Source organism: Drosophila biarmipes, chromosome 3R (genome assembly GCF_025231255.1).
Source record: "Drosophila biarmipes strain raj3 chromosome 3R, RU_DBia_V1.1, whole genome shotgun sequence".
Classification (NCBI taxonomy): domain Eukaryota; kingdom Metazoa; phylum Arthropoda; class Insecta; order Diptera; family Drosophilidae; genus Drosophila; species Drosophila biarmipes.
In genome coordinates this window covers 29,399,666-29,412,887 of record NC_066616.1, presented here as the reverse complement: position 1 = coordinate 29,412,887, position 13,222 = coordinate 29,399,666, and the positions used below count along the sequence as shown (strand labels likewise).

General features: G+C 43.5%; 1 protein-coding gene across 1 annotated transcript; it reads left to right on the top strand.

Annotated features, from left to right (window-relative positions):
• Positions 1–251: 251 nt before the first annotated feature.
• On the top strand, positions 252–11,905 carry LOC108025509 (uncharacterized). Its single transcript, XM_017096031.3, has 8 exons — positions 252–833; positions 5,293–5,983; positions 6,065–6,345; positions 8,162–8,821; positions 9,146–9,390; positions 9,456–9,628; positions 10,625–10,748; positions 11,391–11,905. The coding sequence occupies exons 2-8, from the start codon at positions 5,304–5,306 to the stop codon at positions 11,520–11,522; spliced, it is 2,295 nt and encodes a 764-aa protein (XP_016951520.1). The 5' UTR covers positions 252–833; positions 5,293–5,303; the 3' UTR covers positions 11,523–11,905.
• Positions 11,906–13,222: the final 1,317 nt, after the last annotated feature.

Genomic DNA, 13,222 nt, shown 5'->3' with positions numbered 1-13,222 from the left:
AAACTTTGTTGCAGCGACCTCAGCTGTCCTCGTGTAAACAAACGCCCTAAAAAGGGGCGTGGTGGGCGGTAAATGAGCAGCGGGCCAAGAGCCAGAGATGGCCAGCCAAACAGCCGGCTTTGTGTTTTGGCGAACGGAAAAGGGAGCAAGCTACCAAATATTATCCGCGCAGGCGCTGCTCTATGGATTCCATGGACCCCTATAAAAGGGCTTGTTCTGGCCGTGGCCAAGTCAGTTGGTTCGTGGCGCTTCTCCTTTAAACCTCTGAAAGCGGGAAAATAAGAAATATATTCAAAAACTACCATCAAACTTCGAACTTGGGCTTTCAAACTCCGAACTCCTCGTGTCGATGTTGTGTCAGCAAGGCCATAAAAACTGCAATTAGTGTGCGCTTGTGGATTCGCCAAATTTAATTAGCAAACAATGCGGTGCAAAGTGGCAAATAAATAAAAACAACCACCTAAAAAGAGAGAAAAGGGTGTAAGGACTCGCTTACAAAAAACAATATAAACGAAATGCAGTTTCCGAATGATTAGTGCAACAAAGCGACCACAGAGTAATCTAATTTGTGTGCGCTTGCAAATCAGATTACAAGCTTAAATAGTTGTGTGATCCGGTGTTATTTTTAACTTTCTCAAAAAGAAATTAAAAAAGAGTTTAAACCAATATTTACATTTTACTGTGGAGCTGTCTCAAAAGTTGAACATATTTAAGAGTGTTTTATAGTGACTTTCAAACAGAGAAAACGTTTATTTTATAAGTTTTTAAATACATAATAAACCGGAAACTGGATATCTTATCAGCTGCGAAAAGTGTGAATATTTATTCCTTAGGTAAATTATTGTATTTAATTTAAAAGTCAAATAAATTCTAGGATTATACATATTTTAAAAAATTTCTAAAAAAAAAGGTCTTATGACCTTTTATTAAAAATGTCTATTATTAAAAGGCCTACGCCAGTTTCTTGGAATTACTGGATAGTTACACCTAAATCCCTGAGATCCTCCACTGTTCAAGTTACACATCGCTGCTCAATGGGCTGCTAAGCGACCAACTCCAAATATTTCCAACTTGTGGCAGCCTCTTTGGAGGTAGAGATTGAGATTGATGCATGTGCTCGGCCTGCTGCGGTGGCTCAGCCACACATGGTGGAGTGCCAGTCCGTGCGGCAGGCTGCCTAATTGCAGGGCAACCTCATCGCATCAGGCTCGCTTTGAGCCATTCCACAGCCACAATTTCATATTGTTACAAAATTGCATTGTTAATGGCCGCTGGCAACTCTCGCTCGACTGGTAAATGCTAGATGGTAAATGGGTAAATGCTAGCTGGCAACTGACAGTCGCTTCTGTCCGTCCGCCAGCTTTGCCAAATGGGTTAATGTGGGCCAGGGAGACTTAGGGGGTTAAGGTGGGTGGGGGCATCAGACCATTTACATGCCATTGGTTAATGTGCAGTCCTTTGTAATGGGGCAACTTTTTGCTCTGTCAGCGCAAAATATCTGCGGTTATCTCCGGGGCCAGCGAATTTCTTTCCTCGCAGTTGCAATAAAAATAAGCCCGGCATAGATAATGGATAAATGGATAATGGTACGCCCCCAGCACAACCCAATGATTCGGATGGTGGCACCTAAGTTGGCCTGTTTAATCCATTTAACATCGACCTTTCGGGGAGTATATAACCCACTACACTCGCTCATTCGCAACAATAACGATAAGAGCCATAGAAAACAACAAGAACAGAGACGCTCTTATGCCATTAAGTGGCATTATAATTACAATTTCCACCAGGGGCCTGCAAACCCGGCCAAACCAAGGGAGTTTGGGGAGCGGAAACGGCGGACGACCTCGACTATAAAGTTCGCATTCGAAGGACTCATTAAGCTGGAAGCTGGTGGGAAGAGGCCACTTAAGTCGGGCGGGTTAACGTTTAACTGCTGACGCCAGTCCTGGGCTCCAAAAAGGACTCGTATTTGCCGAGGAGTCTAATCAGGGGCTCGAAGCTGGCCCAATTAGCAAATACGCTCGGCAAATAATCCGCACGGATTTTAATTAATTGGACACCCGTCAGCCCAGATAATCGCTACTACTGCAGGTATACTTTATCTGGCTTTTTTGAGGGCCCTGCCAGTGGAGGAACGGAACCTCCCTGTATATGTACTATATGAGGCTGGCAGAGATTCGGGATTTTCAAAATAATTGTGCGCATAAATTTTCAGGGTTGCTCTCGAGCCGGCAATAAATTCAGTTTCGTTTCAAATGAGTTTGCATAATTCAAATAACGAAAATTGAAATATATCCCCGGTAAATATTTGTTTCAGTTACCCCAATTTGTTATGATTTAAGTCTGCCGGTTAATTGAGCTGGGATTAAGGTGAAAAATCCTTGGTATATATAAGAACGAACACCTTAACTCCAGAGAACGAGAGAGAGGAAATCAATAAGACCGGAATTTAATATAGCCACAGAGGAGCTTAGGCAAATTCCTGGGCAGGAAACGTTGAGCCAGTGAAACACGAACTCCGGCTGCAAGTGATTTACATATTGGGACCTGCTGGAATTAAGTATCTCGAAGATAGCGCGTGGCAGATAAAACTATTTTAGCACTATGCGGATCAGACTAATGGCTGGGAAGATTACGCATACGCCCGGTTGGTTTCGAGGGATTCGTTGGATACGTATTCGTATTCCTGCTCCTGGGCTTTCAGGCACTATAAAATTAATTTCAAGACACTTGGAGCTTAATCATTCGCACAGATAAAAGGCGACAGTTGTCCCCGAGGATAATTGCGTGTGCGTGTGGAACAGCCGGGGACTTCAGTCAGTTTGATGCGTCCGAGGGATGGGGTTCCTCTGGCACGGAGGCCGCAATTCCAGGCATAATTTGGGTACAAAATATTCCTGCCCTTGTTCCCGTTCTCTGGCCCCAATCCCTGACCCAAAAAAAAGGGACCCACTTGTGGAAGTTTGGCCAAACGTGCTGAGCCTTTAAACTTGCCCAGTCGACCATGGTGTGGGGGGTGGCTATCAGTTTTACGAGTCCTGGGGGATCCACTCTTGTTAAACTCGCATCCCGCTGCTCACATTGTTGTCAGGCGGACCGAGGACCGGGGACCAGGGACCAGGGACCACTCGAAGCATGCCGGAGATTTGCCTGAGCCAACTGCCTTTTGATATTCAATCATGTCGAGCATCGCTCCCATAATGGCACCCACACAGATACAGGAAGGAAAATACATTTTTTTGGGGAGTATATGAAACTTAAGTGTATTATATTGGAAAATATATTTTTACGAGACTAGAGGTCAATTTCATATTGACTTAGGTAAAATTAAATCATTCGTGAATGTTTGTTTTAAATATAAGTTTAGGGATATAAGTTTGATTGCTATCAATATAATTTTTTAGAAAACATTATTTTATATGGTATTTGTTATCTAAATCTGATCATAGAAAATAATTGTTTTCAGTGCACATACGCACACACATGCCTGAGTTGACTTTCTTCAATTTGTTCATAATAATGTCCGCCTATTTTGAAGTGTCACAGCGTGGGCGGAAACAAGTATTTTGATGTTTCCTTTTTCCGGGCCTTCAAAGGGAAATCCAAATCAATGCGTGTGTGGGTTCGATTTGCTCTCTTTAAGACCAAAAAGTCCACAAGGACTCGACAAAAGTAAAGCAATAAAGGCATAAAATCAGAAAACAATACTAATTTTCGGTGATGGGATGTCCGAGTATTCCCCAATGGCTGGCCACAGAATCGCGGCATAAAATATGCATTTAGCTTTGCCAGCCGACTTTTCCGCCTGATTTATGTACCTATACATATATATTTATCTATAGAGGGACGTGCCCTGCCTTGGCCCACCTTGGGCAAGTCTATTTGGAATTCAAAAGCTTTTAACAGATTGTCGCAGACAGTAACTTTGCCAATTTGCAAAAGTTCAACTGAGCAGCAAAACGAAGGCAAAACAAAATGGATTAGGGGAGGGGGTGGCAAAAAACAATAACAATTACACTGATTGCCGCCCCCGGAGAATAGAATACGTTGAATGGATGTGAGTGACGACCTGCCCGGTCAGTCGAACGGAAGCGGAAATGGGAGTGGGAAAGCGGAAATGCGGGACAGCGGGACAGCGGCACAGAGTTGCTAACTTTCGGTCGCTTTTCGCCGATTTTCTGGGCCAACCAATAGAACAAAACTGGCCATAAAACAATTGAGGGCCCACAATTTTGCATTCTGTGCCATATTTGCTCGTGTTTTCCATTTCGCACTGAAAACGAAAAAGATAGAAAAGGATGCGCCACGTTCCCGGAAAATTCGGAACAGCCACATTTATCTCCCCCGAAAATGTTTGGTTGCCTTATTGTTTCGGCCAACAGCGATTGCAGTGCTTATGTGCGTAAAAATTCTATTTGACTGCAAGTTTATGTTGTGGATTTAACTTTTTCTACTGCCTTGGGTACTCAGGGAAGTGCATCTTCCGCTGGTTTCTCTGCTGGCCATTGTGTGCTCACCGTTGCTGCAAAAATACCTAATCCAGATATTTATTTCCTGCACCAGGATGCTGCTGCTTTGATGGCCCCAAGCCCTGCATCCTGTGATCCTGTCCCCGAGTAATCTTTGTCCTTTAGCTGCTTGTTACCATGAAAACCTTTTATAGCCGCTATAAATTCTCGTATACCACCTTTTCGATTTGAAAGTCAGGTGGCTTAGAGTAGTTTTTAAATAAATAAATCTGGAAAGCAATGTATTAGAACTTTTCCTTAGGTAAAATGGAATATTTTTCAGTTTAATTGGAACCAAACCTAAGTCTATGCCATTTTTAGCTAAGTGGATTTATTGTACATAAATTCATAAAGTGTTGTTGGACCTTAGAACCTTATTCTCCAAAACAAATACAATTTTTTAAAATAACCCAGAAAATATTCTGTGGCAGAAAACAAACAGAATTCTAAACAAAAAGGTGAGTCAGAAATGCATTTTTGGCACGAAAGAAAATGCTCTTTATGCGAATTCGATATTTTGCATAAGCGCCCTTGGGGCAACCGGCAGAGATTTAAATTTACGTACAGAAAGCGATATAACATTTCATATAAATCATCGCAGAAAGTAGCAACTGCAACCTGCAACTGCAGCTATTATCATGCAAAAACCGACTCCATTATTTGAATAGAATTGGAGACTCTTTGGGGCTCTGCTGCTCCTTTGTCCTTTTGTCCTTTGGCAATCCTCCACCGGCACCACCATCTCAATCACGCTCTGTGTGTTTTTTCCTACCTTTTTCCGCAGGCCAGCGATGAATGCAGGTGCTGTGTAAGTGCCCCGGCTCTGGAGAGGAGGGGCGGATCCGGGCATCCGCACCTGGAACCCAGTGGAATCAAAGCCGGAACGTGACTTTTGCCGAAAGTAAATTGAGCCACCGCAGCGATAAAAGCGATAAAAAGCTGCCATGCCAACCGGCGAGTGTTGCTAGGAAGGACACTCTTTATCGCCGCGATAAAGGATCCATGGAGGGGCCAAATCCAGGTGCACCCGTGATGCGGAGAGCCGATGACATCTATTCGCGGGTGCCCCTGCCCCTGCTGCTCCTCCTGATCCTGCAGCTGCTGGCCTCCGCCGGGGGCACTCCTCTGCCCCATCCCTGTGCCCACAAGGGCATGGCCGAGTTGATTCGCAGCAGTCCGGTGATTGTCAAGGCCCTGGCCGCCAGGGTCTTCTCCGACATGGATGTGGAGTCCGCGGCACAGGACACGATTTTAATAACATTAACGCCGGAAACCATATACAAGGGCTCCTCGCTGCTGAAAATGGCCAACGGCGGTGGGGACGCCGAGGACCCAATGTCCCCGCGAGCCGGCGGCCTGATGTCCTGGAGCTCGGGCAGGAGCAGGAGCCGGGGGTCCAGCGGAGGCTCCGCGGGTGGAGGCTCCTCCTCCTGGAGCGGCGCTGCTGCTGCTGAGTCAGCCTTTCAGTACGAGGGGTAAGCAATCATGGTCAGGGGTCCATCCTCATTTTGTCCACTTTACCCTTTACGTTTGCCACTTTACTTTACATCCTGCAGCCAGCTTAATGCCACCCTCCAGCCAGTGCGTTGTTTCGATAATAACATGCTGAAAATGCTGCCGGCTGAATTAATTGCCTTCGGCAAACTCCTGCCCGCTGCCACGGCAACATCCTCCACAGGAGCGGGAGGAGTGGGAGGTGGTGGTGGTCCTGCTGCCAGCCGGCCAGCCCAGTTGCAACGACCGCCCGTGGGCGGCGCCACTGATGTGCTGCAAATCAGCGTCAACGGTCTGCATCGCTGGACGCCGCAGTTCGAGAATCATATCTGGAAGCATTTGGGTAAGCGGCCACTTCCTGTGTCCAGGCCATGCACTGCAAACTTATCTAGGCTTTACATTTATCATTTTAAATTTTGTTTATAATATTAAACAAAGTTTTTATAAGTTTGAAACAAAATTAGCTTAATTCTATCTAAAGCAGATAGCCTATGGGAACCAACAGTCAACATAGACGACACTTATTAGCATATCATGTTGTACACTGTCAGTGTGGCGGCAAAGAACAAGCAGTGGGTAAAGAAATATACTCAAATGTAAAAAAAAATTGTAGGTCGAAATTCGGGAAAAATTAACATAAGCATCAATGCAAGTTTTCCCTGATGTTTCATTGTACACTGTCAGTGTGGCGGCAGAGAGCGAGCAAAGTTTTTCCTATGTCCGCTTTAGGAGTAAAAAAATATAGATAAAATTCAAAGATAATGTGAAGTAATACAGGAATCTTTTAGATTTCGAGGAAAATTAATAAAAGTATACTTTTCTGAGCTTGGTAATATATTAAAGGGCCTACTTTATGTGCTATAACTACTTGAATATATTCAAAATTTCTCCTGCTTTTGGAGTATTATTTCTGAGTGCATCAATCCTGTCCCCACCCGATTGTCTCCTTTTGCCCCCAGGACTGGCTTCCCAGCCAGGCTTCCGTTGCTTCCGTTAGTTAATCGCATTTCGCTTGTTAGTTGTTGCATTGTTGAGCAAATCGCTCCGGTCGGATGTTTGCCGAGTATTGGATGAACCCGGCGGGATAGAGTTTCCCAACGAGAGGCCACTGGTCAGGAGGCTCTGGCTCGCATGGGGCAATCAGTGGTAATTGGCACTGGAGGGCCGAAACGTCCAACCCGCTCGAATATCGCTACATAATTGCCAGCGACTCTGTTATTTAAAGCCGCTTATGGCCCCGCCGCTCTTCAATTGGGCTTTTAAGTAATTCAACAGTGGGTGAAATGCGGCCAACACTTGAAATTCCTCAACTTATTCAGCTTATTCGTCAGTCTATTGTGACTTCATGAGCCCAGATGGGAGATTAATCTTTGATGAAGATTGATAGCAATCGCCGCCAGCCGCTGGAGAGGCATTCGCCCTTAAAAGGGGCAGAATATAAAATAGAGCAAAATAAAATAAAATGAAAAATACGCACATACATATAGTAAAAAGGGAACTTCTCGATGACGCAGCAGATGTTGCAGATACAGCAGATGTGGGGCAGGGCCTCCTCCTCCTGCTCCCCCCAATCCTCTCAAGCTGGCAATCCGCACCACCGCCACTCGAGGGAAGCAACACTTGACTTTTGTGTCAAGCGGCGAGGCATCCACGCCCACCGAGGATCTGCCTTGAATTGCGGATGCTGAATGAAAGGCCTCTAGTCCGAGGAACAAGCAGCACTAAAATTTGGCACGATGATGTCTTATTTTTATTGCCCTTAGTAAGCGAATAAAAGGGATTCCCAAATACGCAAGCAGAGAGAAAAAATATGGCATTAATTGGCAAGATAAAAATATAATTTAATTATGGGGAAGGTTTTTTATTTAATTAAATGAAATTAAAACAGTGGTTGCCATTTCTTAGTAGAAAAAGAGGTCAATAATATCATAGGTTTACCGATTTTCAACCTTTTCGATCTCAATTCTTTAAAGGAATAGGCCTGTAAAAAATGTTTAAAAACCAATTATTTAAATTTTATAAATAATATTTAATTATATATAAATCTTAAACATTATATTAAATATTTTTGTAGCCAAAAATGCAACATTTTTTTAATCGTACTCACCTTCATTTGTATTTTCCCCCACTCACTGCAAACAATCGGCAATCAATTACAGGCTGGGACGATTGGAGCGACTTCACCCTGTGCAGCGTCACCTGTGGTCAGGGGGTGCAGCAGCGCTTCCGGCGCTGCCTGCTAGACAATCCGCTGGTGGACATGAACATGAACATAAACCTGGAGGACGATGACGAGGACGATGCGGACGAGGCGAACGATGAGGGCGCCGTTGAGCTGACCGTGTCCAAGGAGGCGGACACTTTCAGCGATGGCAATAACGATCTGCTGGCCGATGATGAGGATGAGAACGACCTGCTCATAATGCGGGCCAGTGGCGACGAGTCATTGCATAAATTTGACCAAGCGACGACGATAATGCCGCAGACCAGAGTCCGTGCCCCTTCCCCTGCGAGCTCGAGTCCGAATCCCAGTCCCCCGGGAGAAACAAGCGGCGGTAATGAACCACTAGGAGATGGGGTAACAGGAGGCGCAGTGGCCGACGAGGGTGTCAGGTTTGTGCCGAGTGCACTCAATGACCGGGATGGGAGTCGAGTTGCAGTTGGTGGAGGAGGAGGCGCCTCCAGAGTTGGCACCAGGAAGGCACGTGCCAGCAATCAGCACAAAAAACACAGGCCTGCCAAGAGCGTGGCCCTGTCCACACTCCTCTGCGAGGGGTACAACATCGAGCAGCGCAACTGCAACAGTTTCGAGTGCAGCGGTGAGCCATTTAATCAATTATCTCATTAATATTTATAGGAATAAAGTTTATAAAATGTATAAATTTTTAACACGTCTTCATAACATTTTTGAGAAGAAACGTATTTGAAATCAAGACGAAAGTACTCTCAAAATTGATAAAAAGATAAAAGTATTCTCTATTTGGTCTTTTGAGGTGAGAAGTAATCATTCGATTTTGAGAACTTAAAATTTTAAGAATTTTAAAATTGGATCACTTTTGAGTCCTTAAAAATATTTTGAGAACGTTTTCTTCTAGAAATCGTAAAATAAATGAAATTTTCCTTTCTAAATTATCATCTTTCAGATGATATAAGTGATCTGCTTAAGTTCTACAAGAAGCTGCCCCAAGGTGAGGAGCTGCCCACCCAATCCTCGGATGCCTCCTACGCCTCCTCCTACCCGGATCCGTATTCCAATGCGGACATCACCACGGTGGGATTGATGGGCACTGCCTTCAGTCCCACCCCCTCGACGCCCTACAACATGGGCTACATAAGGAGCTGGCGGAACCTGCTCAACTTCACCCTGATGGTCACACTGAGATCCAAGGTGGAGGCTTCTTAAGAGTGCTTTGTGAAATGAGAATCGAGAATCAAATATTCTTTATGTTGCAGAACGATAGCAAGAGCACGGCCACCATATTCTCCATTCGCAACGCCACCCACAACCTTTACCTGGAGGCCTGCCAGGACGGACTGCGTCTGTACCTCGAACGGGACAATGCGACGGAAATGTTGCCGGTGAAATTCAATTTATACGATTATCGCTGGCACCAAGTGGCCATCAGGTGAGGAAGCGTGTGTGGGGAATGGGGTGGCTTGGGGACTCGGAGGATGGGCGAAAGTGACGATGAGTGGCTGCGCCTTTCCCCATGTGCTGTGATGATTGGCAATCACTGCCTGTGTGTGGGCCAATGGCACTCACTTCGATCTGATGGCCATCGTCGTTGACACTTTCGTTTATTTGCATTTTCAATTTATTAGCATAAATGTTTGTGCCCTGAAACGCACACTGGCAAACACTTGACACACATGCAAATAGTAGGCCGGCAGACAGTAGCGGTGGAAAGTATAGCAACCAACTATTTTATCTTTTTGATTTATAAGATTTTGTTTTAGTGAATCAAGTACCAACATAATTTTGAGCTCCTTAACGTATTGTTTAAGTTTTGACAAAGTGTCCCAAAATAATAATTTGTTATTATTTTGAAAGACCACAAAAAAAAATATATTTTTTTTTATTTCTCGCTTTAAATTTTTTTAATTTGCCCACCCTTTCTGAAGATTAAAAGAAACGTTACAAGAAAATCCAAATAATTTTTTATAGACTAAGATCACAAATAATGCTTTTATTTATTTAGAATATTTTTTTTATATTATATAAATATATGAATCAAATACGTAGCTCCTTAGAAACTAAAATCGAAAAATAACTCTTTAATAAATGCAAAACACTATAGATTTAACCATCATTGCTATTATTCTGACCGCTGCTGTATACAGACCAGGCCTGAACATGAATATCGAAGTCCCTGTTTTGGTTTTTGCTTTTTGCCGGCTACAACGACACACAGCCAAATTGACACTCGGTTCGAGTGGGCGCCATTTGTCATCGACCGTCGGCACATTTCTCACTGTCACTGTATGCGTGGGTTTTTCTGGGGGCAGGGGTTTTCCTACATACTAACAGTGCAGCAATATGTATCCACCTATATAGTTTAATTATTTGCGAATAGCTCACTTTGCCATTATTGTTTTGCCGTTGTTTTCCATTCACCTCGCAGCATACAGAACGGCGATTTCATATCGATTTACGTCGATTGTGCGTGGACCAACAGCTTTGTTGTCTCCAAGCGCCTCTTCACGTTGCCCGTGGACGCGGATGTGGAAATTGGACGCGGCTTTAATGTGAGTATAGAGACACTATATCATATTTCCCGGGGGAGGCATGTATTTTTTCATTTTCCCCACTCGTTACTTTGACATCCAGCGAAAAAAACTTTACCATGTCGTTTAGCTGAGTGCCTCTAAGGATTGGGAGAAAAACTATATAACAGATATTTAAAAAAACTATAAAGTATAGAAATATATCACAATATCAGGGGTTAGGGAAAATGATTTTCCTGATTTTCAATTTCGAATTTAGGAGATTTTATTTTACACATTTTTTTGTAAATCATAACACTTAATTTTCAAAGCTTTTTTTTTAAAGATGTTCTTTTATAAACAAAAAATGTAAAACAAACAGTATGGTTGGAATATTTAAAAACATATTTCCGACAACCGCTTAAATATTTATTTAGGACTCTTATGCCGAAGAATAACAAGAGAATATAGGTGTTTCCCCTGCTCTTCCATTCCGAAAAACATTCAATAAAAACCGAAAAACCAATAAATGTAAACAAATTGACGCCCGTGGCGTATTTATGCTCGGCCTGCATGTCGTCGATAGCGCATACGCCCCGTTTCCCGTTGACAGTGCAAATGAAACAATTATGGGCGGCAATTATGTGCTTTCTGGGCATTAACTTTCGCTTTTTCCCGTCGCAGGGGGAGCTGCAGCAACTGCTCGTCCTGCCGGAGAACCAGGAGCGGCTGCAGTGCAGCAACAAGCGCACCTCCATCAACGAGGTGAAGCGCTACATCATCGACACATTCATCGAGGACTACAACGGCAACTAGGGATGAGAAATCGAATGCCAATCGACCGAAAGCCACTGAGTATGCAAACAAAATACGCGATATGCGTATTATGCCGCAAATCCACACAAAATCCGTTTTGGCAAATCAAAACTGCATAGATTTATGATTATTCATTTCATTTGCATATACATATATATATGTATACCTATAAGGGCAAAAAGTATGTGCAACTATACATACTAATATAACGCATACGCCATGTGATTTATGCGCCCATAAAGTTCGATTACGGAATAATATTTGTAATAATTAAGCTAATTTGACGTAATACAATAATTGTAAACGCAGAAATGAAACCAATTTGCATAGCGCCAGGCCAATGCAAACGAGGAATAAGAACAGAATGATCAAATATAACTATGTATATGGTAAAAAAAGCAGAAGTGTTTTTATTTTATGAGGGTTGGCTAAGCATAAGTATCGCACACATGGGTTTCTGGGCTTGAGTAAGCAGAATTTGAATATGCAAATGAGCTGCGGAGTGTTGTTTGGTCAGCGAGGTTCTGCAAAGTTGACCCAACCAGGCGGTCCTCTTCTTTCAGCCTGTGGTTTCCCTGCATTTGAGTGCGCTCCACTAATTTGACAAAGGATCAACTTGTACATTTTGCTCTGCCCGTCAAGTGTTCCCAGCCAAACTGAAGGATAATCCCCGAGCTGATACCCTGGCACTAGGGAGGATTTTCTATATAGACAGCTGAAACTGCAGCGACACTTGAATAAAGTTCGCAGCGACGAGGCAAAACAGCAGCAGCCGCACCTAAATTCATAATTTCCTCTGGGCGGGAAAAGCGCGACGCCCGGCATCCGTTTATGCGGTTTTCCTCTGTCTCTGGATCGTAAATAACATGTTCTTCTCTTTTTATGCAGAGCTACTTCCTCTATTATTTTACACAGGGTACTTTGGGTAAGCAATTTAAAATAAAAATGGGTTTCATACTTTAAAAAATTCATAAAAATAATTTTTTAATATTTTTGTACTCATCTCATTTTAAAACGCATAGAAAACTCTTGAAATTCACAAAACTTCTAATACTTACATACACTTATCCTAAAGCAGCCTTTAATTGTTTTTTAAGGCCTTAAATATTAAATTAAGTTTCTAATCATTAAATTATAGAAACTTTTCTGCTGAAAACGTGGACCTAAATAATTAAAAGAATACTTTTTAGTTTTCCCCCAGAAAATTTGAGTAGCTAAAAAAATCGCAGAAAGGTATGCTACACTTTTTTAACATAAGTATCTGTCCAAGAAGATGGTATCTTGAGGTCGGGACCCTCGACTATATCTTTCCTTTTTCCCATCTTCCCGCCTCCCTACGTCATTGGCAATTCCAGGCATTGGGTAAAAATGTTGCCGCGCTCGGCAAGTCGAATGCAGGCGACAGGCGGTGGAGACATTGATGAATTTCCTGTCGCATCCTTGGCGCTGGCTGTCTGCCGGGTCTGCGGCAGGTGGGTCTTATGCTCGAGGACCTCGGAACCGGGAGCCCAGCACTCCCGCCGTCAAATAGACCTCCGACTCTGGCAAACAGCAAGCCGTCGCCTATTGTGACTTAATAACTTCTACTCACGTCATCAAGGTGCATTGAACCGTGAAGTGCTGAGGGAAAAAAGGAGATGGAGATGGGACAGGATAACCAGGATAACCAGTGCTGAAAATGGGTGACTAGAGCATTGAAT

Bases quoted from the DNA above. Each gene is read 5' to 3' on its own strand.
- LOC108025509 (XM_017096031.3), top strand. From the start codon at position 5,304: ATGCAGGTGCTGTGTAAGTGCCCCGGCTCTGGAGAGGAGGGGCGGATC. The intron at 5,984-6,064 runs GTAAGCAATCAT...TACATCCTGCAG, and splicing joins TCAGCCTTTCAGTACGAGGG to CCAGCTTAATGCCACCCTCC. The intron at 9,629-10,624 runs GTGAGGAAGCGT...TTCACCTCGCAG, and splicing joins TGGCACCAAGTGGCCATCAG to CATACAGAACGGCGATTTCA.